The sequence below is a fragment of the Crocodylus siamensis genome, chromosome 6, assembly GCF_052110815.1.
Source record: "Crocodylus siamensis isolate JL-2025a chromosome 6, ASM5211081v1, whole genome shotgun sequence".
NCBI lineage: Eukaryota > Metazoa > Chordata > Crocodylia > Crocodylidae > Crocodylus > Crocodylus siamensis.
This window is the reverse complement of record NC_143400.1, coordinates 27,872,481-27,896,954: the sequence shown is the minus strand read 5'-3', so window position 1 is coordinate 27,896,954 and position 24,474 is coordinate 27,872,481. Positions and strand designations below refer to the sequence as shown.

The window sequence follows — 24,474 nt, the reverse complement described above, 5'->3', positions numbered from 1 at the left end:
GCAGAAGCAAACAGGAGCCTCTCCCGTCCTCCCCAACCCCAGGGGACACCCTCCACCCACAAAATCACTCCCCCCCATGCCCCGGGATGGGAGATGCCCTTGTTAGGCTCCAGAATTGATGGGACCCAGGGAATGTGTGCCCATGCAAGACCCAGGACAAAAAGTTACCCCCTCATTAGGCTCCAGAGCCTACAAGACTGAGCAGCAGCTTTCACTGCCACCTATACATGTAGCCCCTGCCCATACATATGCCAATTGCCCCCAAGAGCCTGTACAACACCCGCCCCCCCGGTGCACTTGCAGACCGCACTCTATACATGCAGAGTGTCAGGACATGGCCTGCATAGGGTCCACTGAAGCATAACACTTTAGCCTGTACCCACCACCGTATTGTCCCATGCAACTTGCAGCTGGCAGGCCTGCACATACACACTTTATGGGGCTGCAGGGAGCTGTACAGCACAAAGTAGTACATACAGGCTGTATGGGACATCATCCAAAGCCCCTTATGTATGACAAGCACCGGGGGTGTACACCCACAGGAAAGCTAAATGGGGACACTTTACTCCATACAACCGTTAAGCACTCACCCAATCTACCCTGCACAGCATGCCCACATGCCCCACAGGCTGCATGCAGATGTTACCCACTAGTGCCTGTACCCCCATCAATCCCATACAGCCCACCTCCTAGGCAGCTGGCACACACATGGACACAGCACATCCCACAGCCTGTATGTACCCACCCCCTCCCCCCCATGGAGTGCTGAGCACCCTCAGCCCATCACAGCCACTGCACACTCCCACCAGAATTCACCCCCGCTGCTAGGGGGGCAGGAAGCAGCAAGACAATGGGGAGCAGCGACCAGAACAATGTAGGGTGTTACTTTAATGATCAGAACTCTTCCCTTGCTCCCCATACAGCCGGAAAAAAAACCCATTAAAATCCCCCAAGAGCTGTACAAAGTTGTACACAAAGGGTAGGGAAACCGAGTCACGGCTGGGTGGCAGAAGAGCTTGGGGGAAGCCGGGGGGGAGGACATCGTATAAAATAAAGGGGGGGGATGCCAGGGGGGAGGTCTGTACAGTCTTAGTATGGTCGTTCACGGCGGTCTTGTCTGTGATCCCCTCTGAAGAGGAAAAAAAAAAAGGAGGCAGGGTTAATGAGGGGTGAGGCATATGTACCAGCCAATGGCAGACTGCTCCCATCCTGCTCACAGGGGCAGGGACTCCATTAAGTCAACCTCCCGTAAGTCACCCCCAAACTCCAGTATCCTCAGGTTGCTACCATAATTCCCCAACTAGCCTGCACTGACCACTTGAAAGCAGCCATGAAATACTTAATGTTAGGCTCCATCCCCAAGCAGCTGTTTCCAGCTCTTTGATTTGGCTACAATCTTGAAGCCTAGTCTCACCCAGATACAAGAGGTCCTTGGGAAAATTCCAGTTCTCTTCCCCAAAAAGACAGGTGTCTGATTGGGAAGGTATGAAATAACAGTAGCATTCATGGTGTCCAATGGGCCATGGCGCCTACACACTGGCCAATCCCCAGCAAAGGAAAAAAGAACCCGTCTTGAAGACAGAGCGTCTTATTACGGGGGAAGGATTCTTGAGGAAGCAGCACACACATAGGTAGGTTATTATGGTAGATCCTTCTGGTGACTAGAGGGGGCCTCACCTCAGTTGCAGACTCATTACAGTTAACAAGCTCTGATCTGGAATCCACTCCTTCCATTACCTAGTGGGGAGCTGCTCATTAGGGCAGGCTATCTCCACTGGCCAGGGAAGGGAACCCAGGTGTCTAGAATCCATTTTACCTTGAGTCCATTTTGCCTGGGCCGTAGCCACCCCGGTCACCACCGCGGCCGCCCCGGAAGCCACCTCTGTCACCACCACGGCCACCCCGGAAGCCACCACCACGGTCAAAGCCACCTCGGCCGCCGCGGCGCTCTTCACCAAACCCGCCACCTAGTGGGAGGAGAGAAGCCAAGGAGGCAGATGTAAGAGAATACCATATTGTCCTGCATACAAAATGTGCACATTCCCTGCACTGAGGGACAGCTGATCTTCAAGAGAATCCCGTTTTCAGAAATGTTAACAACCCCAACCTTTTTAATTGGTCTTGATGCAGTAGCAGCAGCAGCAGCAGCAGCAGCAAGTTCCCATCAACAACTACAACACCACCATAGCCTTGGAAGACTCCAGCTCTTTCGAAATTCCTGGAACTACCCACAGAGACCGGGCTACTGCAGCAGCAACTAGCATTTCAGTTTTAGTTGAACATGAGAGGAGTGAGCTGGAGACAAGAGCTATAATGGAACCCCTGAGTACAGGGGAAATTTTCATGTTGTTATTGTGAGCCGTCCTGAGCCTTTCCTGGTGACATGGGATATGACCTGAACCAATATAACAATAACGATAACTGTTACCACTGTTAAGGATAATCACTGTCCTCATTATAATGGTGCCATAGCAACCATATGCAACAGTGATATGGTAATAATAGTAAATTTGATACTGATAAACAGTACAAAAACGGTGAACGTTTATGATAACAGTACCAATGGTACAATGTGATGCCAATGATACTGATGACATAATGATATAATATTATAATAGTACAATATGCTAATACAACAGAAATAGCAATGTTCTGCCAGTAAGATGCTAATGATAACAATAAACGATGATGTTACTAGACTATAACACTGCCGTGTCATTATCACTGTTGTTACCATCTTCTTAGAATACCTCTGCAAATAACATTGCATTAGCATTGCACTAGCGTATTATTATGCTAAAAGCAATGATACTTTGACTATGTTAACTATACTGTAATGACAATGGTAATGACATCATGATATAATCTGCCACGATAATATGCTAATGCAAGGGTAATAACAATACTATGCTAATGAAATGCTTTGATGATGCCAACTGTAACAAAGTATAGCTATATTATAATGATATGCTAATAGTGTGGTCCAATGCTCACTATACTGTAACAATACAACAGTTATTCTATGATGTGTTAATGAAATGCTCCAATGGTGCCAACTATACTGTGATAATGCACCAGTAGCCATGTTACAATTATATCAGCATTCCATTACCATGTTGTTAAGATGTAAACTATATGGCAAAGATACCAAGAACGTAAATCATGATAGTGATGTGGTAATGACAACAATGTGCTAATGCAATACTATGATGACATACATTATCATATTACCACCATTAATCACATCCTGATGACATAGTAAGGATGTACTAGTAACAACGCAACACTTTACATCAATACTGTAGTAAGGAGTGGAATGGTAGCCATGCTTTCCCATGACAGGGGTGCATTGTACATGGGACCCTGCAGGAGCCAGGCAAGGCCTTACCCATGTGAGGGCCTCCGGGCCCATCAGGTTTGGGGGCCTTGCACTGGTTGCACTCGTTGCGCCAGGAAAAGTTCATGTTCTCACAGGTCCTGCAAGACACAGAAGGGGTCAGAGGTCCCAGAGGGGCTGGAAACCCTCCCCCTCCAAGACCCACCCCCATGACAGACACTTACGGGTTGGGGCACTTCCAGTCCCCAGCACGCTGCTGCCCACCACCTCCACTGGGGAAGCCGCCGCCTCGGCTCCCACCACCACCACCGCTGTTGCCAACGCCATAGCCACCACGGCCCATGGGTCCTGGGGGGACAAAGACTTGTTGTGTTAAATGGGAGCAAAAGTCCTGAGAGACTTAGGAGCAGTAGGTTCCAGCTCACAACTGCCCCTGCCAAGAAACCAAGGCACCAGCCCACGCCATCCTCACCTCCACGGCCACGGCCTCCACGCCCATTCCCGCCCCCACGGTTGAAGTCGGCCCGTCGGGTGGCAAAGGAGACCTTGATGGGGTTGCCAGAGAAGTCCTTGCCTGCAGGGAGGAGAGAAAAAGGCCCCATTTAAAAAAAGGTCACATGGTCCAATTTTGGCTGCTTAGGTATCAATCAATGCATGCCCCCCCCATGCACACTCAGCTTTAATTAGACACTAATGACCCCTCTTTTTCTCCTTGATCATCAGAAAATACACCCCCTTTGCTTTGAGTTAAGCACTCTGGTCACACTTGAGAAAAAGGACCAGGAGTCCACGGCTACTCACCATCAAACCAGTCGATGGCTGCTTTGGCAGAGGGGGGGTCGTCAAAGGAGACCGTGGCCTCCCCTTTCAGCTTGCCTGTCTCACGGTCCGTGTACAGGTTGATCATTGGCTGCCCAGTCTTCTTGTTGGTCTGAAGGGCAAAAAGACACACACATCAACCTGGAAGCCCTGGGTGGGGGTGGTAGTGAATCACTCCATGCAGCCTCCAGAGGGTGGGTAGAGGCAGGCTGGCACCTGGGGGAGGCCCCAAGATACACAAATCTAGCCACTGGTTACCTTAATGATCCCAATCTGCTTAAAGTAGTCAGCCACCGACTCAATAGTCACATTTTCGCCAAGCCCCTGCACAAAGATGGTGTTGTTGTCCGAGTTATCCTGCTCTCCTAGTTCAAAGAACAGGTACAGGTCAAGACCTGGGAGCTCCCCTGTTGTGCCTCTACCTGTTCTTCTTTCCCTATCATTAGCTGTTTGCAAACAAGGGAGCAGGGAAGGAGGAAACATAGCAGCTTACCAGGATCGTGACGTGATCCCTGATCCCTTGGTCCTTTGTGTACATGAAAGCAAGGAGAGACACAAGTCAGTGAGGGGGTGGGCCTGCTGGTTTCATGTCATCTCTCACACATGCACGCACAGACACCCACGCACACGTGTAACAGCAAGCCAGTGTTGGAACATGTGCTCTCAATTACTACTCTGGCCGTGTACCCGGAGACTCGAGACACTTTGAAGAGGACCATACAAGCGCTGAAAAACACCCGGCTGTGCCTTGCTCCGACTGGCGTACTACACACAGGCTTTTATATAAATAGATACTTATAATAGAGATGAATCAAACCCGTTCAGCTCGGCCCTTTTAATGAACAGTTTCCATTTAAAACGAGACACCATGAGCACTGGTACGTCCGTTCGTTACACTTTTGTGCTGTCTGCACCCTCAGTTAAAATCCAGCGCCTTGCTGGAGCACCGCCCCTGTGGGCTACTCCATGTGGGAAGCCCCAGGACCAAACCACTGACTCTTAAATGAGCTTTTAAATAAAATGATGCCCCGAAAAACGGCTTCACCCCAAGTGAGAGTTGAGCTAGATCTCATGCGGAGACAATACGTTTGAACCATTAAAAAAATCGTTCACCTCCAACCGTTTATAGACATTTTGTCTAGCGTTTACATTGATTGACATATCATTTATTATATCTATAGGATTTATATTGATGGATGTATTATTATCTGTCACCAGTTTTTTTTGCACCTTGATCACAACCACAGCTGACCAAAATCCTTCTATTATAAAGCATATGCCCAACACTGGTCTCGTCATCAACCTTAAATAAAGAGATATCTTTCATACCAAAACCCCTGGCAACACGTACATTGAATGCAAAGATACCATTTCCTTATTAAAAAAAATATAGTTCTCTTTAAAAAAAATAAAAATATACCTTTTTCTTTTTTTAAGCTATAAAACCATGTCAAGGAACTGACGGAAATTATACCATACCAAAAATTCTTTCCAGCTTTTGGGAGATTTCTCCCCGTTTGGTTTTCTGTACCAGTAACTACAGAAAAGGTAAAGTAAAACACTTTTTTTTTTTTTTTAAATAAAAATTCCTCCCTTGACCTTGGAGATCGCATGCAACGGACCATCACCGTCGGATTTGAAAACATCCACCAAGTTTTCCTCTCTCTGCTGTGCTTTACCACTCACAAACCAGACACAATTATGAAGTAGCAGATTTTTCTTCTTGCCATTTTTCACCCCTCCCCCCCCCCAAAACAGCACAAAATTGTGCGTGTCTTGCTGCAAAAACATACAACCAAGATGTATTGGCACCAAGAACTCCGATCGAGAAGGAAGCAGAAGCCCCATGTGATATGGAACACCACAATGTCCGTGTATATAAAGAAAACCCATTTTCATGGCTGGAAAGGTGCCCCCATAGGTTGTATCTGATACATGGTGGCTTTTTTCTTTTTATTTTTTTAAACATATTAAAAATATTCTGAATATGTAACACAACCTCTCTGGAAAATAAAGCTATGTCATTACACACAATGTCTATTTTTTTCTTTTTTTTTGGTTCAAGGTTTGAACTCGGGACTTACCACCAAATTTATTGTAGCCACCTCGCTCACCACCGCTGAGAAGATAAGTTAGAAGATAATGAAGCTTTTTTTTTTTTGTTTCCACAGGGAACAAAGCTTTGCTACTTAGGTCTTTGCCGCACCACTTTTTCCCATGAGTTTTTTTGTTTTTGTTTTATAAACACTCCCTAAAAAAAAAAGAAGCTATTTCCAAACTCTTTGGCACTTTTGGGGGGGCTCTGAACATTTCTTTCAATTCTTAAAATACACTTTTTTCCAGCTAAGATCAACCGCCAACACCTTTGCTTCTCTTAAAGTCACTGCAGCCGCTGAGATGCCCGGGAACAACGGTGACTCCTCCGTGCGTGGTGTGGCTCCGTGAACAGATTTAACACTGTATCAGACCAGTTGCATTTATTTTTGTGAATATAAAATCGGATAACGAATATGTATTGTTTGTACATATATATTTTTCGCCCCTGCCCTTGTGTATACGTGATACCGGCCTACACGTGGCTTAATTTCCCGAGAAGTAGATATAGGCATATATAAATTTACATCAAAAAACAGGATTATCTGCTTTGAAAGCATAACGAAACCCCAAAGAGTTGCCTGCATGAAGTGAATTTCAGAGGGGAGCTATCAAGCCTAAGCCTGTCTGCTATCATGGCTCTAGTCTCCCTCTCTCTCACGCTAAAAAATAATGCAGAAGGTGGAGAATTGATAAAGTTCATTGACTTTTCACACCTGTGGCACATAAAATGCAGAGTTTGTTAACAGGTTAAGTAGCATTTCACAGCAGATCAAACACAAAGCAGCATCAAGACGATATTTTTTCCCCCTCTTTTACTTACCTCTTTTTAAAATTAAAAAAAAAAAAATTAGAAGTCACAGCATGGGCTCCCCATCCCAACTTGTGGTCCTTAATTATTATTCCCCGCCCCCCCCCAATAATTGCCAACCATCAAGCAACCTCAACTGAGGGAGGATCATTAGTTCCAGGGCAGTTTCAAGACCTGGCTGGTGTGCAAATGCCACAAAAACAAGATGCAGAGAGGTACAGAGAGGTGGGAATTGAAACAAACCACTCGTCAGCACCCCTGGGCAGGGAGTCTGGATGGTCATAGGGGTCCTGAGAGTGCCGCTGCAGGCCAACACAAGACACCCAGTGCCTGCACGTGGTACCTTTGCTTTCCAACCTGCGCAAACACCAGCTTTGATTGCATTTCTGCCACAAAAACCACCGTTTTCCTCTTGAGAGGCTTCGTTATAAAAAAACCCAGGTTTCTTACCAAACCAGGGGCTGCTGGGAAAGGGGGGCTGTTAAAATTCACCGTTCAAGTGAAACCTGTGAAGAACCACCATAATTTAAAAAGGTATATAGTGGGAAAGCCACCTTAATATAAAAGGTATATGATGGGAGAACAACCTTAACATAGGCTATATAATGGTAGAAACACCACAAGTTTTAAAAAAGTATATAAAAATGGACAAGCCACTAATTTGACATCAATCAATTGGGAAGCCATTATATTTATGGTATATAATAGAACCACCTTAATGCAAGGTATACAATGGTAGAAATACCATAATTTAAAGTATATCTGATAAACAAAACAATGTAATTTGAAGTCTCTTAGGAAACCACCATAAATTTATGGTATATAATGGGAGGAGGAGACCACCTTAATATAGGATACCTAATGGTAGGAACACCGTAATTTAACGTATATGATGGACAAACCACTGTAATTACAGGTCTATCAATTAGGAAACCACCATAATTTATGGCATAATAAAACCAACTTAATATAAAAGGTATATAAATGGTAGAGCCATCGTAACTAAATGGCATACGATGGAAAGAGTCAAAACCACTGTTATCTGAGGTATATAGATTGGCAAACCACTGTAATTTAAAGATATGTAATGGAAAAACCACCTTGATGTAAGATATGTGCTGGGAGAGCCACTGTCATTTGAAGTATATAAAAATCAGAAAACCACCTTAAATTTAAGGTATATAAATGGCAGAACCACTGTAATTAAAAAGAGGTATAGATGATGGAAGAACCACTGTAATTTGAGATCTCTCAATTGGCAAGCCACCGTAATTGATGGTATATAAATGGGCATCTAATACAAGGCACATAAAATGGTACAGCCACCGCAATTTAAAAAGTCTATCAATTGGCAAACCACCAAAATTTAAGCTATGTACCAGGGAAACCATAAAGTATATATTGGGAGAACCACCATAATTTGAAGTATGTCATTAAAGAACCACCTTAATTTAAGGCATATAAAATGGCAGAACAACCATAATCTGTGGTATATAAACGGGAAAATCACCTTAATATAAATGGCATAACAGAAAAGCACCATAATTTACAATCTATAGCATAGCAGCAGAATGCAACCAGGCATTTGCGATTCACACCTCCAGGCATGTCCCCAAGGACACAAAGGGGTCCTGGGGTGGACCCCTGCCACACATTACATGTATCATGCCATCCAGTGGCGAGTTGAACAGTTAAGTTAGGCTCGGCACACGTGCAAAGTCATCAGCACACCATAAAAATGGTAGTCCAGCTACCAAGTCAGTGCCTGAAAGCATGGGACAGCTTCTGAGCTAGTTTCTCTCCAACTTTAAAAATAGGGACTGGTGGCAGGGCTGGGAGGGGGGTGGAAGCAACAGGGTTTCCCCACCTGGCCCAAACACAGCTGTTGCATGATCCCCGTCCCACCAGGAGCATGTGGACACCTACCCCATGCCTCCACCACGGCCTCCCCGGCTGCCTCGGCCACCTCGATCGAAGCCGCCGCGGCCATAGCCCCCGCGCCCACGGCTACGGTCTTGCTGGCCTCCACCGTAGCTGCCCTGGTCCTGGTTGTTGTAGTTGCCACTGCCGCCACCACCTCCACCACCACCACCACTCATGGACTGGTCCTGGCCGTAGCTGCTGGCTGCAGAAAGAGAAAAAGAGGGGGACAACTCAGTGGGGGGCCCAGACAACTGGGTTATTCCCACCTCTGGACCCTCTCTATGTTTGGGAAGAGGGGGGCAGGATACAGCCAAGAGCCAGGACTCCTGGGGTCTCTTCCTAACTCTGTTTTTGTAGAAGTGTCCATGGGCTCCCAGATACTTAGGTTCTCCATTCCCACTAGCCCCAGAACTGGGGTAAAAGGAAAGCCATTCAACAGCCCCCCCTGCCAAACTGCCCGCCCCCCCAGACTCACAGCCACTGCTGCCACTGCCACCACCACTGCTGTATTGGCTCGGCTGGCCATAGCCCTGAGAAGAGTTATAGGATGACTGCTGCCCGTAGGAACTCTGCTGCTGGCTGCCATAGCTGGACTGCTGGCCATAGCCGCTGCCCCCACTGCTGCTACCACTCTGGGGCTGCCCATAGCTGCTGCTTTGGGAGCTGCTGCCATAGCTGGAACAAGAGGAAAAAGACATGGGGCTGTAGGCAGAGGATCCAAGAAACACCTGGGTTCCTGGCCTGGTAGGGGGGCGCGCAGGGGCTGGGGATTCAGATGCCCAAGTCCTCTGCAAACTGCACATGGTCTCATAGGTTAGAACAGAGGGGAATGAGAGCCTGGACACCCAGGTTTTCTGGGAGGGAATGCGAGGGGGGCGTAGTGTTCAGAGCCAAGAAACTCCAGGAGCGTTGGATGCAATGATAGCTTCAGAATTAGATTCTCTAGGGAAGGACCTTGTGCTGCTGGGCTAGAGGAAACTGGGGACCCAGACACCTGGGCTTTCTGGGAGGGGAAGAGAGTAGGGACTGGGGGTGTGTGGTGGAGGGTGAAAGCAGGGGGCCTGGGTTCCCCCCAGATACCTTCCACTGGAAGAGCTGGCTGCTGGCTGCTGCGAATAGCCTGGGTAGGAGGATGGCTGCCCATAGGAGCTCTGTGATGTCTGGCTGCTCCCGTACCCTGTTGAGGTCCCATAGCCTTGCGGCGCTGATGGAGTACTATAACCTGGCAGGGAGTGGGGAAAGACACAGAGCTCTTTCAACACCTGTACCCCAAACCTGAATGAACCCCCCCCCCCAAAATATCTGCTGTCCTGATGGGCCGGGACTCCTCCATGCCTCTGTTTCCCCATTGCATAAGACAAAAATTACAAGAGCCGATTTTTAATAGAAGCAACTCAAGAAGCATTCAGATCGCCAGCAGCAAGCATGTAGACCCGATGCTTTAAATGGGGCTGCCACAAGCAAGATCAAACAATGCCAGAAAATAAAGCTGGAAGTGACTTGCCAAAGGGGCAAAACCAGAGGCCAGCCATGGCTGAACAGCAGAGCTGAGTGGAGAGCATCTCTTGTTGCAGTGGAGAATAAGTTAGAAGAAAAGTTGCATCTTACGGACTAGCTAAAACAGGCACGCATACATCCACACATAATGCCTACACGTGCTTTCACACGTGTACAGATCTCACACATGCATCCACATATGAGCTCAGGGCAGCGTGGGGGGGGAAATATATATAGATACAGACAGGCCAGGAAAGGAGAGGCATATACATAGGCAGACTAGGCAAAAAAGAATACAGCAAACGTGCATGCCAGGGTATAGGATACAGGCAGGCTAAGGTGGGCAGTATGGATCCAAGCAGGGTGCAGCTGAAGCAGGGTGCAGCTGGGGGGCAACACACGAAGACTTACTGCTCTGCGCCTGGCCATAGGAGGAGCTGTAGCTGTTCTGGCTGTAGCCCGAGCTGTCTGACTGCCCATAACCACTGTAGCTCTGCTGGCTATAGGGCTGGCTGGCTTGCTGCGAGTAGCCCTGCCCCGGCGGTGTGGGGTAGGCCCCGTAGCTGCAAGAGAGAACGCCCAGGGAGGTAAGACCCTCCTAGCCCCTGGGAGCAGGCACCCGCAAGAGGTGGGCCTGCTGGTTGGGGGGGGGGGAAATGGACACAACGGGACTGTACAGGAGGAGACGGGCCACTGGCTGGACTGGAGCGAAGGGACACAAGTAAGTTGGACTGGAAGGGCGACACCCAGGATAAGATGCCCTGTTTGGCCATGACTGGCCACTGGTTTGACTGGGAAAACAAGACACCAGATAGGATGGACCTCTAACTGGACTGGGGAGACCACACACTAAGAGAACAGGCCCACTAGTTTGACTGGGAAAGTGGGATACTGGCTAGACATTAGGGAGGGCAGGCGCAGTGGTTTGACTGGGAAATGGGGCACTGGGTGGACGTGGACGGCGAGGGATTGCACCCAGGCTTGCCCTGAGGGCCAACATGGGGGGGGGGGGCAGTTGAGTGCTGTGGAGGGCTGCCGTTACCTCTGTGTTGCCGGCTGGGAATAATCTGCAAGATAGGGAGAAAAGAGAGAGAGAGAGAAAGCGTTAGGACCCTGATGCCTGAGTGCCAACCCCCTCCCCCCTCCAATCAGCGTGGGGCAGGGCAGACAACCCCAGTGAAGCATGACAGCCCTGCACACTGGCGGGGGGGGGGGGGGGGCAGGAGTCATGAGAACCCAGGGAGGGCAGGAAGAAGAAGACACTTGCTCCAGCACAAAGGTAACCCTGGGATTCACAACTGCTCCACCCTCACCTTCTGCCCAGGAACTCAGAATCATTTCGAGTAGCCCCCAGGCAGGGACGGAAGCTAGGGCCGTGACTGCGCATGCGCACTAACCCCACGGCGCCGCAGCAGCCCGCTGCGCACGCGCCAGCCAGCCCCAGACACTCCGGCACTCCGCAGGCGCTACCGGTGCGTTCCCGCGCGCGCCCCCCCCCCTCCCCGCACGCATGCGCAGCTGTCTCCCACCGGCCCACGCGGGGACGGCGGCCGTCGCCATCTTGGCACACAAAATGGCGCCCAATGGCGCAGCTGGATAAAGGGAACCGCCGGGCCCCGCCCCCCCGGAAAATGGCGGCCACAGGTTTTCCTCCACCACGACCCGGGAGGTAAAACAGAGGAGCACGCGCTTGCACCCCCACAATGCTTTGCGCCAAGGCACACTCCGCTGAGCTCCCCTAGGCACCCCCAACCCTTTGTATGACGTTATGGCAGCCTCCCGTTCGTTGTGACATCGTTCCAACCCACCCCTGCTCCATGACGTAACTGCACCCCAAAGCCTCCCCCGCCCTTCGCACGAGATCACCACGACCCCCTTTTCGTGACATCACTCCACCCCCTAGTGTTCCCCAAGAAGCCCCTCACCTCCCCCACTAACCCCCTGTATGACGTAACCGCGACCCCCACTAAGGTTGCTGTACGACTGGCCCCTTAAGCCACCGCATGACGTCACTGCCCCCCGGAAGTTTCCCCCATTGCACCCATGCGTAGCCCCGAGCACTGCACAATGTCACTACCACCCCCAAGGCCTCCCCGCCATTGCACGACGTCACCGCAGCCCTATGTTGCACCCCGAAAAGCAGCCCTCACCGTTTGACGCCATGTTCTCCCCCTGCACTGCCCTGCACCGCACTGCGAACCTGCCCCCGCCCCCGGCCCTGATATATCCTCCCCCTCGCCCCGCCCCCCAGCCGCTACCATCCGCAGAAGCGGGGAGTGCAGCACTGCACGCGCTGCAGACACCGCAGCTTCGCTTCCCCCCACCACCATTTCCCCTGAGTCCTCGCTCCTCGTCCCCCCCGCGTTGAGACTGCATCCGCCGGGATTGCTGTCTTGCTCTGAAAGCTAGGGGCTGCTGCTCTTCCTGTCTCTCCCCGCGGGAGGAGGAATGGTACAGTCCGTGGCTCTACGGCGGGGGGGATGAGCTCATGGCGCGGGGAGGGGGGAAGGAACTATGTGGGAGAAGTGCGGGGGGTGTAAGCTGCAGGCTGGCTGGGGGCTTGCAATGGGTGTGTAAAGAGGTGTGCAATGGGATGTAACTAGTATATACGAGTGGGTGTGCAGCAGTGTAAATGGATGTACAATGGGGTGTAACTGGTGTACTTGGGTGTGTAATGGGGAGCTCAAGGGGGGTGCGGGTGGAAAGGGGTTCAGGATGAGGAAGGGGGTGAGAGACAAGGGGCCTTTGTGGGCAGGGTGTGTGTGTGTGTGTGCATGCGTGTCAGATGCCTGGGATGTGTGTGTCAGCGTGGGTGTATACTGGACACCTGGGGACTGTGGTGGGTGGGGGTGGAAAGAGGGGGCTGGAAGCCTGGGTGGGGGGGTGTAGGGGCTGGATGCCTGAGTTCACTGTATGTCAGTGTTTGTGCATGCACACGTGTGTGTGCACGCATGAGAGAAATTGTTTTGCAAGTTTTGAGGAGGGCTCTTGTGGGTGTGGGTGGGTGTGTGCATGCACGCACATGGCCTGGACACCTGGGTTTTGTGTGTGCGTGCATGGATCTCCATGCACCCAGCTTATACGCCTGGGATCTGTGTATGCGTGCAATGCCAGGACACCGGAGGGTGTGTGTGTGTGCGCACGCACACATGTGCATGTGTGGGTAGGTGGCCTGGATGCCTGGGTTCTGGTCCAGGCACACACTGGCCCAGCCTAGGCCCACAGGCCTTCTTGTCTGTCCCCCCCTTTCCCCCCCGCACACCTGTTCAATGGTTTCATCCCCAGGAAAATCAGGCTCACCAGTTTGGACCGGCTTAAACCGGCTGAGCCGTTGCCTTGGCAACCAGGATCCCAATGGTCCCTGGCACCCCCACTTTCCCCCCACCTTGCAGACAGTGAGGCCGGGAAGTAGGACACCTGGGTGCTGGGCTGGGAGCAGCAAGGCCACATGGGCGCCCTGCCGTGGGGAGGGGGAGCAGGGCATGCCTCTCCATGCCATGCTCATCTGCTGTGAGGCCCTTCTGCAGGGCAGCTGATTATGTTGTCATCAAGGGGAGTATTATACACAAGAAAGTATGGTAACAACTCCCTGCTTTGCTTTGCTTCAGCTTCTCCAGGACACAAATAGTGCACCCCCCCCCAATCACATGAGCCATCCCAGCACCTCCCTCCAGGACAGGACAGGGCACACAGGCCACAGGGACACACTGCCTGCCGTGACTCAGCTGCAGGTTGGGACTTCTTCCCATTCTCCTTGGCCTGATTGGGGGGGGGGGAGAGGGCAAGATGGGGGAACTAGAGGCATCGGGGATTCCTTCCCCCCAGCCCAGCTGATGGTAAGAAACTGACCCCTGCCCCACAAGGGATCAGGCCTACAAGGAACCAGGGAGAGGACACTTTTATGCAGGAAGTTACAGGAGAGACCTAGCACATGCCGCTCCCAAAAATCACTCCCTGACATTCGGAGGGGGCAGCTGAGATGGGGTGTAGCTGATTATTGCCCCAGGGTGGGGACAATCTGCTGCTCTGAACCCCCTCTCTTTAGGCAACAGCTCTGGCATTACCATATTTTCCCACATATACTGTGCACATGCCTGCCCTGCAAAATTCCACCCCCCACACCCCCGTCAGGGCAGAAGCTGGTTTGTTGCCCCAGACAGCAGCTCTCTTGCTGTCATCCCCATTGCGGCAGCTGTGTTATTACCAGAATTTCATGCATATAACTTGCAATCCCTGCCCCCAACTCAGCCCCCACAAATTCAGAGGGTGCATATGAAGCAGGGAAGCTGTTTTTTTGCCCCAGAGAAAAGCCCTCCTGCCTTGATCCCTGCACTGCAGCCTGGGTATTATTACCATATTTTCCAACATGTAATGCACACCTCTCCCCCAAGGTGAGTAAAGGGGTCTGTTGTGGGCTAGAAAATACGGAAGTTAGAGAACAGCAAAGTGGGGGTGGCTACAGCCCTCCAGCCTTTGGAAGAATACAGGCCTAATTCACCCATTGTATTTCTTTAGCTTTGGATACAACTTTTAAACCGCTTAAAAAAGGGGAGACATGGACAGCAAACTATCATAGTTATTCATGTACCACATACCTGTAACTGCAACCCACATCTTCTTTGGGAAAGGAGGGTGGGGGGAAGTTTCCCCATGTCACTGAACTCTCCAGAATCCATTTCCAGCTCCATTCCCTGATTTTTTTTGGGAAAAGATGCACATGGTAGGTGAGTGAATAAGGTGTCTCTCCCTTGCTGGCTTTGGGAGGGGCATGTCTTAAAGAGGTGGTGGTGATGGATGATGGGGAATCTTTCTCCACTCTTCCCAAATGAGCCACATTCATGATTTAAAGGAGAGGCGTGTTGTACGCTAGAAGCTACAGGAGAGTCCAGCAATGGCGGCTGGCAGCAGCTATGCCGCCATCCGCGACCACCGCCAGGAGCTCATTGACATCATTGGGTGCGATCCTGAGAACACCCTGGATGAGTTGGTGGCCCAGTCGCTCCTTGGCGAGGACGAATACGATGCCCTCAACCAGACGCCGGGGACAGGGCCTAAGATCAGGAAGCTGCTCATTTGCATTCAGAAGAAGGGGGAGGCAGCTTGCCAGGCCCTCCTGGAGCACGTGGACACCCTCTTCCCAGGCTCCATTCAGGCCTTGCTGCGCCCACCACTGCCCCAGCCCTCGGTCTATGGTAAGCAATGCCCCTTTACCATGTTTTTCTGTATGCAACACTGCACACAGAACACTGTAGGCTTTGCTTTGAGCTTTCATCCCTCCAAATAGTTGCCATATTTATCCTCTCCGCCACCTCCAAACCACCTACATTTCTTCTTCACTTTTTATAAGGAAAAGCAAAGCTCTACCCAGGAACCACCGAGCTCCTCTCCCCTGACTGGACGGGGAATTGGCAGAATATCTGTCCCCGCATCAATGTGCTAAGACCAGCACACAAAGCAAAAGGAAATGGAGATGGGAAATTAGCATTGTGGTATAGTGGGGAGAAAAATAGGCCAGTCACGTGCTAGAAAATACAGTAAAACACAGCTCATTGTTCCCTCTGTTTTTTAATTAGTTGCGTTTCTCCTTGCCTGGCTAGATTTCTACAACCCTGAACGAGACGCACAGCCATCGCGATTCTCTGATCGTCAGGACAGGGACTGTGTCCACCCCGAACCAGCTGCAGGAGCACAAGAGCAGGAAGGAGAAATGCTGAGAGACAAGGAGGGGGAGGAAGACAATGAGGGGAATCCCCAAGAGGAAGGGGAAGGGGCTGAGGAGGAAGTAGACATGGCTCCAGACCCGGAGGAGGAGGAGGACAGAAGCCCAGAAGAACCAGAGCCAGAGGAAACATATTCAGACACCGATTAATACCTCCCCCCAAAAACAGAAAAATTAACAAAAATCAAAGCTTCTAGGACATTTAAACAACAAGGGGGAGATGTGAGAGTTGTACAGAGGGAGAAAAAGAGTGTTGTATACCAATAAATATAACTGGCATTATCTGAGCATAACACAAAGCAGCAGCCAGACCAGGATTAAGGCCATTCAAGCCAACTGTGGTGTGAATAAAAGAGATGAGAGTTAGAAAGGAAGAAAAGCATGTTGTATACTAATAAATATGGTAGTTGACATTATACACCAATAAATTTGGTAACTGGTATTACATGAGTGTAACAAAAAGTAGCACTCACACCAGGATTTAAGAGGTTCAAACCAATGAGGCGGAGGAGGGAGATGAGACAGTAGTAGAAAGGGAAAAAAAAGCAAATGTTGTATACCAATAAGTGTGGTGACTGACATTATACTCCAGTAAACGTGGGAACCGGCATAGTATGAGTGTAACAAAGCAGCAGCCGGACCAGGATTCAGGACATTCAAACCAATGAGGTAAACAAGGGAGACCAGGTAGAGGCATAAAAAGAAAAATGTGAGCATGTATACCAATTAATGTGATAATAGACATTAATACGTTAATGGGCATCATATAAACGTGATGCAAAGCAGCAGCCGGAGGTTAATGAGGGGGAGGAGACCTTTCACTCACCCACTTCCCAGTGGCAAACTTGGCCTGCATACAGGACGCTGAAGTAACTTGCTCCCAATGTACCATATTCATCCGACTACCACACGCTCTCAGATAAAACATGCCCCTCCATTTGGGGAAGACTAATCAAAATGATTTTCCCCTTTTAAATTGAACTGTCCAGAGCCAGCTGGAGAGGCCCATTTTCAGTTACCACAGGTGGGGGGGAACAGGCAAGTGTTATATGCCAATAAATAAGGTAATTAACATCCTACCAGTGGAAAATGAGGTAGCAAGCAGACCAATGAGGTTAACAAGGCAGACTGGGAGGAAGCTAAATCCAGCCTGCATCTTGGATGAACAGAACCTGTTCACTGCAACGTACCATATTTACCCACCTATCACACATCCTCTGATATGGCACATGCCTTCAGTGTGGAAAAGAGAACAAAACCCAAAAGGTTCCTTTCCCTTTAAATTGACCTGGCCAGAGGCAGGTGGACGTGCACCCACTTACAGGAAAAAACGGTAGGGGGAGAACAGGTAAGCACTGTATACTCAAAAATGTAATAAATAGCATATAAGCTAATTTGTCAAAGGGAAACTAGATGCATTACATACACATCAATATGGTAAATTCCCACCCTGCCTCTGTAAATTAAGGGGGGGAGGTGTTCTTTATCATTAACTGTTTGGAGGTCATTATGGTAATTAGGAGCCTTCTCCTATCAGACCTGATTGCAGTTCTGGGGAGATGCTGTATTACCTCGCATACGATGCACCCACACAATGCCGGCACCTTGTTTCTTCCTCTGCCCATCTCGCCTAACAAGGGTTTTCCAGAGTTTACAGCCCCATGGGCCAGGTCCTGTGCTCACACCTCCTTCCCCTTCCCTGCTTAACTAAAGCTGAAGTACTAGTTGCAGCAAAAGCCTGATTTCTGTGGGTGGAGCCATGACTTGAGGCTGGGATATGAGAGGGGAGAGAACAGGCAGTAGAGGGCAATATCCTGGAACAAGATCATTAAGAGAGGGTCATTAGCAGCTCCTTGTTCTTCACTCCCTCCTGGGAAAGAACTGAGCACCCTCTAGGCCTCCACTTGGCACTATGATACTGACCCTGACCCCTGTAGTCCACCAAGGCCCGTCCAAATTTGCATGTTTAATAATGGTAATGAGATACACGAGTCCAACAGGAATCCAATCTGCTCTCCACTGCAAACCCACCTGGGAGAATCCCAAATATAGTCCATGGGGGTGGGGAGGGGATGTGTGCGATGATAAAAGTCTTCCCCGATCCTGCCAGAGGGGCACGGCCATGTGGGTCATCCAAAGCCATCCTCCCTCTGCTGTCCGGGGGGGGGCGCGGGGAATCTACTTGGTTGACAGGAAGTGGGAGAGGTAACGAGGACAGGAAGTGGGGGAAAAAAACGGGGGTGGGGTGGGGAATGAGACAGGAAGTGAGTGTGCATGGGGGATGAAGGAAAGACAGACCAGGACAAGAAGTGGTTGAGTAGGACAGGAAATACAGCTCCTCCAGGCATGAAGTGGGGGATGGTTATGACAGGAAGTGGGGGTAGGAGTCAACCAGGACAAGAAGCGAGTTGTCCACAGACAGGAAGTGGTCAACCATGCCAGGAAACAAAGGCCCACCAGGCAGGAAGTGAGGGATACACAGGCCAGGAAACAAGGGGTTTACACTAGGACAGAAAATGGGGGCACTCCAGAGAGGAAATGAGGCTCCCCCAGACAGGAACTGGGGGTTACACAAACATGAAACAAGAGCTCAGCCAGGACAGGAAGTTGGGTCTCCTGAGGCAGGAAGTGACCAACCAAGCTGAGAAAAAGGCCCACCAGGCAGGAAACCAGGAGGTGGCAAATACTTAGGACAGGAAATGAGGGCTCAACCAGGATAGGAAGCAGGGCCACTCCAGACAGGAAGTGGGGTCCCAGGCCCCGGCCAAGGCCTCTGAGGCTGCCAAGAGTCTGCCCCGAGCCGGAGAGGAGCAGCAGGAGGAAAGCCAGGCGGCCGGGCAACCCTAGATGCGGAAGCTCTCCTCCCTGCCGTCGATGTGGCGCAGGCGCAGGTAGACGTCAGTGCCAATGCCCTGCAAGGACTGGAGGTAGAGGGAGCCCCCTAGGTACTCGGCGTAGGCCCGTGACGTCGGCAGCCCGAATCCGAACCTGCCGGGGGGGAGGGAGAGGTGAGAACAGGCCTGGATGCCTGGGTTCTCGGGGGTGGGGCACAAAGGCCCCTGGGAACTCACCCGTGCATGGGCCCTGACTGCCCGCTGTTGGACATGTCCACCATGTTGCTGAAGAGGCCGCAGAGCCGAGGGTCCTGGGCGCTGCTCTCAGCCGTGGTGAAGTGGTAGTCGGTGACGCGCTCCACCAGGTCATGGGGGATGCCCCCGCCACGGTCCGAGATCCTGGGGGGGGCGGGGTCAGGCACGGGACCCAGGTGTTCGGACACCCACAACCCCCTGCTGTCAGCCCCCACGTGCCCCAAGGAACCCAGCTCCCTACCCCACCCTAGGCAACCCAGGCATCCGCCTCCCCACCCCGCACCGGATGATGAGGTCAATGTCATTGTTGGCGATGGTAATGACAACGTCGGGCACGTTGTAGGGTGTGTCCAGGTGCGACTCCATGGTGGCCCTGCGTGGGGGGAGGGGACGCAGTCAGGCCCTGCCAGACCTGCCGCCCACCCCCACCCCACCCCCACCCCCGCTCACCTCATGGCATTCTTGAGCAGCTCGGGCAGGATGTAGTCCAGGGGCATGGGGATAAAGGGGAAGCGTGCGGCCACATGCCCGTTCACCCGCACCTGTGGTGCGTTGCCGTATTTGTGCTCGCACAGGCGTCTGCAGGAGGTGGGGGGCCGGGGTGAGTAACCCAGGCATCTGCCCCCCCCCCCCCCAAATCCACATACACACTTGAATCAAGACTCTCCTCCTGTTCCCACCCTAGAGTTGGGGTCTCCCCTAGCCCTGCTCCCTGACCTGGCGAAGTCGACCCACTTCTCGATGATCTTCTTGGGCGAGAGGCGGGTACAGATGATGCCGACAAAGTCCGGCTGAGAGGAGGGGAAGTGGGGCATTACTCTGGGCTGGGGCTGGCTCACCCAGGGATGCCGCCTGGCTCCAGGGACCATTCACCGCAGCCATTGCACCCCTACAGCACCCCAGCCCAGGTGCAGCCCTGGACACCTGGGGTCCCTGCAGTGGAGTGTACCTTGTCCTCATGCAGGGCCAGGTGGTGCGTGGCCAGCATGCGGATGCCCAGGCGTGACGTCAGCGTCTTGTCCAGAAAGAGCCGGATCAGGCGCTCGTCCTGCAGGCAGGGCTGGCCTGAGTTTCCCTTTCCTCTCCATGCCTCCATTTCCCTCCTATCATGTCTATTCCCTCCTCTAATATCTCAGCTTCCCCTTCTCAACCTGCCTCAGTTTCCCCCACAACATGCCTGTGTCTGCTTTAATACTCCCATTTCCCCCATCTGTGCCTCAGTTTCCCCCTCACCTATATGCCTCAGTTTCAATGTGCTGGCTACCACCTGAAATGTGCCTCAGTTCCCCCAACCCAACTCTGTGCATTAGTTTCCCTGCTTTATGTACCTGTTTTCCCCCGGCCCCATATAACAGCTCTACAAATCAGTGATACTGGGACCCCCCAAACCCAGGCATCTGGGTACCCCTCCCCCACACACACCTGGATGTGGCGCCGACACTCCCGCAGCCCCTCGGCCAGCAGTGTCACCACATCCTTGTGGTCGTCCAGCAACTGACGCACCAGTTGGCAGTACCGCGCCTCCTCCTCCTGGTCCTTGATCTGGGGGGGGGGGGGTATGACAAGGGGGTGGAAATTAGGGCAGGGGGCTGAACTCAATGATCTCCCAAGGTCCCTTCCAGCGCTAATGTCTATGAAATCTATGACCAGAGACAACCCCCCCCTGGGGGGGGGGTGAGCAAAAGGTCATGGGCCTGGCCTCAGCCCCTGGGGGCCACTTCAGGCCCAGGATGTGACCAGCTTTGGGATGGAACAGCCTAGTGGAGCCTGGTAGAAGGGGAATGTCTGGCCACACCCCCTTGGGACCCAGGCCCCTAGAGATGGCCACACCCCCATACTATAGCCTCACCCCTGGACTCAGCTATTCCCCACTCCAGCTCTGCACTCTAGACCCAGGCCCTAGCCCTGCCCCCTGAAGCCATGTCTTAACTCCACCCACTGGTCCCACCCATGCCTTAACCCCACCCACCCCATAAACCCAGCGCCACACCTCCTGGATACAACCCTGCCCCAAGCCCCACCCCCTAGCCTCACCACCCCAAACTCCTAAACACAACCACACCCCGCTCCAGTGCTGCTCCCAAGCCCTGCCCCCTGGATGTAGCCCCACCCCCAGGGGTTGGGCAGGGAAGACTCACCGGGGGGAACTCACTAAGTTTCTGGAAGGCGCGGATGTAGAGTTCGTGCTGGGAGGAAGAGACCAGTGGGGTGCGGGGTGGTGAGCTGGATGCCTGGGTCCCCTGGCCCTGCCCCCACCCTTAGCCCCGCCCCCATCTACCACATGCAGGATGGTAGGGTTGCAGCCGATGATGAAGGGGAGGCTGCGGAAGCCCTTGATGCGGTGGGCAATGCGCACGGGCAGTTCATGGTGCAGGTACCGGGCACTCTTCTGTCGGGGCGGGGGGTGAAGAGGGGGCAGTGTTACCATGGCAACCTGATGCCTGGGTTCCCCACCCCCCACAACTCCTAGGCATCTGGCTCCCAGCCCCACCCCGTTCTTGGGGGGAGGGGGGGGAGCCAAGGGTTGTGGGACTCCTGGGTCCCCCCCGTCCTGTACTCACCAGCAGGTGGCTGCCATCCTGCGACCGCCCCGAGTAGAGCATTGTGGTGGGCGTCAGCCTGACGGAGGGCTGGGGGAGGGAGTTATGTTACATGCAGCCACTTGCACCAGCCACAGCTGAGGGGCTCGTTTCCCAGCTGCTCCACCCCAGAGCCAGCCACCTTGTGGTGCCCAGGGAACTATGCACCGGATGCCTTGGTTCTCTGGGCAGGGGGGCTGAGGCTGGGGTGGAACAGCATGAGGATCGCTGCATAGAACAGCCCCAGGGGATCTTTTAGGATGCAGCCAGCTCTGGGATGAGACGCAGGTAGGAAACAGCTGCATACAGCAGTCACAGGAACAGCTGCGATGCAGCCAGCTCTGTGGTGGAGTGACTTGAACACAGCCCCATAAAACAGCCATAGTAATGGCTAAGATGCAGCTGGCTCTGGGGTGGAACAGCTCCTCCACAGCCACATACAACAGTCCACAGGGATACATTAGCTGCCACCAGCTCTGGGGTGTGAGACTGTGAAACAGCCCCAGATAGCACTGCGGAGTTATAGCCACAATGCGGCCGCCTTTCAGGTGGAACACCTGTGAACAGCCCCATTTAATGCCCCTTAGTTGTAGCTGAGATGCGATCAGCTCTGGGGTGCAGCAAGTAAGTAACAGCCACATAAATCAGCTATTGCAATGGTTGAGATGCAGCCAGCTCTGGGGTGAAGCAGGTAGGTAAGAGCCACATAGAACAGCTAATTCAATGGCTGTGATGTGAACAGCTTTGTGGGGGAGGGGAAGAGCTTGAACACAGCCCCATAGAATAGTCATAGTAATGGCTAGGATGCAGTTGGCTCTGGGGTGGAGTAGCTCTCCTACGGTCACATATAACAGCCTTTAGGGATATGTAGGATACAACTAACTCTGGGATGCAAGACTGAGAAACAGCCCCATATAATGTCATGTAGCTATAGCTACATTGCAGCCACCTCTGGGGTGGAGCAGCTAGGACCAGGCCCACATAACACCCCTTGGTTGTAGCTGAGATGCGACCAGCTCTGGGGTGGAACAGCTTGAACGCAGCCCCATAGACCAGCCACTACAATTAGGCTAAACCGCGGCTGGGGCATCCCGCAGAATGCTGCCGCTGACCTTCTCGGCGGCGGCGTCGATGGCCGACTGGTTGTAGAAGGAGGTCACAGTCTTGGAGCGCTCGCGGGCCAGCTCCAGCTGGTGCTGGTCCATGGGCGAGGTGGAGCGGGGGCGCAGGGTGGGGGGCAGGCTACAGCGGGCCGGGGCCCCCGGCCCCGCCCTCCCCAGAGCCAGCCGCAGCATGGCCCCCGACGCGCCCACACACCTGGGGGGACACGGCCGAGGGTGACGAGGGTCCGGACCGCTCCCAGCGCCCCGCAGCCCCCAAGGGTGACGAGGCCCCGGACCACTCCCAGCAGCCCGGCCGGGGGCGGACAGCGCTGGTCCCCGTCCCCGGCCGGCTGTTTACCCTGGGCCGCGTCACGTGCTGGGGGGAGGGGGACTGGAACCCGGCCGGGCCCCGGGCCCCAGGCGAACCGGCTCCCAGCCCACCAATACCCAGGTGTCCCCCTCCAAACCAGGCGGCCCAGGCCCTCGACCTCACCATGCACGGACCGAGGCGTCCGGACCTGCCCCACCCCGCCAAGTCCGAAAAGCACCCAGGCGTCTGGGAATCCCTCCCCCTTGCAAAGAAGCGAGGTGGTACGTGCCGCAGCCCCTGCCCGCCGGAAATGGTATGGCCTCCTCACGGCCAGTAACTGGGCCGGACGAAACCACCTGCCGCCGCGGGGGAGGAGCACTAGATTCTCCCACCGCGCAGCCTCAAGGGGCTGAGTCACACCGCGCCTGCGCTCTCCGTCCGCGCAGGCGTACCACCGGGGGCAGCTTAGGACACCGAGGACGGTGGAGCGAACGCGCACAGCTCTAGTCAATGGAGATCCTGGAACGGGAGTAAGAGCGGCACTGTCTTGCCCGTTAACAGCCAATGGGAGGGGAGGGCGGGGCCGGACTGCATCTTCCAGCAGCAATTGCGGGGAGGAGCCGCTAGGCGGGCACTGCTGGCGCCGCGCAAGGTCTCATGGGAAATGCAGTCCGGGAAAGCGTTAGCCTACCACATCGCCTCCGCCTGCGAAATATAGGCCCGATCCCAGAGGCAGAGCTCCCAGGGGCTGATGGGAAAGGTAGTTCATGGGCGGGGCTAGGAGACAGCAAGCACAGGCCAAGACACCTTGAGTTCTCTGGAGCAGGTGGAAGGGGCTGCGACAGGTCAAAGCCAGCTCTGGGGGGTCAAAGGTCACAGTCCAAATGGGTTAGGGGCAGGAAGATGCTCCCTAGGGGCATGGAAGGATCAACAGGAAAGGGGGGCATCAGGAGGTCATGCAGAGTTCAGAGGGCAGCTCCAGGTCATGGGGTGAAAGGTTATTTGGGTGGGGTCCCAGAAAGGTCCAGAAGAGTCAAAGTGGGACCAAGAGGTGATAGAAAGGTCAATCTGGGGTCAGGTACCAGGTTAAAGGTCACACCCAGCTCATGGGGTCAAATGGCACAGCCCCAGCAAGCCCTAGGGGGGCAGGAGGGGGGGACCCCAGCCCCCCTTTCCAGCCCATGCACACACCT

General features: G+C 53.0%; 3 protein-coding genes across 8 annotated transcripts; 1 reads left to right on the top strand and 2 right to left on the bottom strand.

Annotated features, from left to right (window-relative positions):
- Nucleotides 1-868: 868 nt before the first annotated feature.
- FUS (FUS DNA/RNA binding protein) lies at nt 869-12,691 on the bottom strand. The gene is made up of 15 exons (XM_090054664.1): nt 12,632-12,691; nt 11,524-11,548; nt 10,893-11,044; nt 10,065-10,206; nt 9,460-9,659; nt 8,988-9,186; nt 6,241-6,275; nt 4,650-4,682; nt 4,415-4,521; nt 4,139-4,268; nt 3,810-3,911; nt 3,562-3,685; nt 3,389-3,477; nt 1,817-1,967; nt 869-1,129 (listed from the first exon to the last, which is right to left on the bottom strand). The coding sequence occupies exons 1-15, from the start codon at nt 12,642-12,644 to the stop codon at nt 1,090-1,092; spliced, it is 1,542 nt and encodes a 513-aa protein (XP_089910790.1). The 5' UTR covers nt 12,645-12,691; the 3' UTR covers nt 869-1,089.
- NOL3 (nucleolar protein 3) lies at nt 12,133-16,628 on the top strand. 4 transcript variants are annotated; one of them, XM_090054820.1, is made up of 3 exons: nt 12,133-12,150; nt 15,331-15,673; nt 16,079-16,628. In XM_090054820.1, exons 2-3 carry the CDS (start codon nt 15,373-15,375, stop codon nt 16,348-16,350), a joined length of 573 nt encoding a protein of 190 aa, XP_089910946.1. In that variant the 5' UTR covers nt 12,133-12,150; nt 15,331-15,372; the 3' UTR covers nt 16,351-16,628. The 4 variants fall into 4 exon arrangements, with proteins under 4 accessions (XP_089910946.1, XP_089910945.1, XP_089910943.1 ...); XM_090054819.1 differs by lacking the exon at nt 12,133-12,150 and adding an exon at nt 12,808-12,932; XM_090054817.1 differs by lacking the exon at nt 12,133-12,150 and adding an exon at nt 13,414-14,212.
- Nucleotides 16,629-18,151: 1,523 nt separating this feature from the next.
- Nucleotides 18,152-23,783, bottom strand: BCKDK (branched chain keto acid dehydrogenase kinase). 3 transcript variants are annotated; one of them, XM_090054757.1, is made up of 12 exons: nt 23,734-23,783; nt 22,981-23,185; nt 21,851-21,919; nt 21,568-21,678; nt 21,428-21,475; nt 20,712-20,831; nt 20,239-20,337; nt 20,007-20,080; nt 19,740-19,868; nt 19,573-19,662; nt 19,272-19,433; nt 18,152-19,188 (listed from the first exon to the last, which is right to left on the bottom strand). In XM_090054757.1, the coding sequence occupies exons 2-12, from the start codon at nt 23,161-23,163 to the stop codon at nt 19,044-19,046; spliced, it is 1,230 nt and encodes a 409-aa protein (XP_089910883.1). In that variant the 5' UTR covers nt 23,164-23,185; nt 23,734-23,783; the 3' UTR covers nt 18,152-19,043. The 3 variants fall into 3 exon arrangements, with proteins under 3 accessions (XP_089910883.1, XP_089910881.1, XP_089910884.1); XM_090054755.1 differs by lacking the exon at nt 23,734-23,783 and adding an exon at nt 23,465-23,667; XM_090054758.1 differs by lacking the exons at nt 21,568-21,678; nt 23,734-23,783 and adding an exon at nt 23,465-23,671.
- Between the last annotated feature and the right edge of the window lie 691 nt (nt 23,784-24,474).

Excerpts from the sequence above, each read along its gene's own strand:
- FUS (XM_090054664.1), bottom strand. Across the intron at positions 4,269-4,414 it reads AGCAGATTGGGATCATTAAG|ACCAACAAGAAGACTGGGCA; the intron begins GTAACCAGTGGC and ends TTTGCCCTTCAG. Across the intron at positions 3,478-3,561 it reads GACTGGAAGTGCCCCAACCC|GACCTGTGAGAACATGAACT; the intron begins GTAAGTGTCTGT and ends TGTGTCTTGCAG.
- NOL3 (XM_090054820.1), top strand. The coding sequence starts at position 15,373 with ATGGCGGCTGGCAGCAGCTATGCCGCCATCCGCGACCACCGCCAGGAG. Across the intron at positions 15,674-16,078 it reads GCCCCAGCCCTCGGTCTATG|ATTTCTACAACCCTGAACGA; the intron begins GTAAGCAATGCC and ends TTGCCTGGCTAG.
- BCKDK (XM_090054757.1), bottom strand. The coding sequence starts at position 23,163 with ATGCTGCGGCTGGCTCTGGGGAGGGCGGGGCCGGGGGCCCCGGCCCGC. Across the intron at positions 21,920-22,980 it reads TCGACGCCGCCGCCGAGAAG|CCCTCCGTCAGGCTGACGCC; the intron begins GTCAGCGGCAGC and ends TCCCTCCCCCAG. Across the intron at positions 19,663-19,739 it reads CTGCTCAAGAATGCCATGAG|GGCCACCATGGAGTCGCACC; the intron begins GTGAGCGGGGGT and ends CCCCCCACGCAG.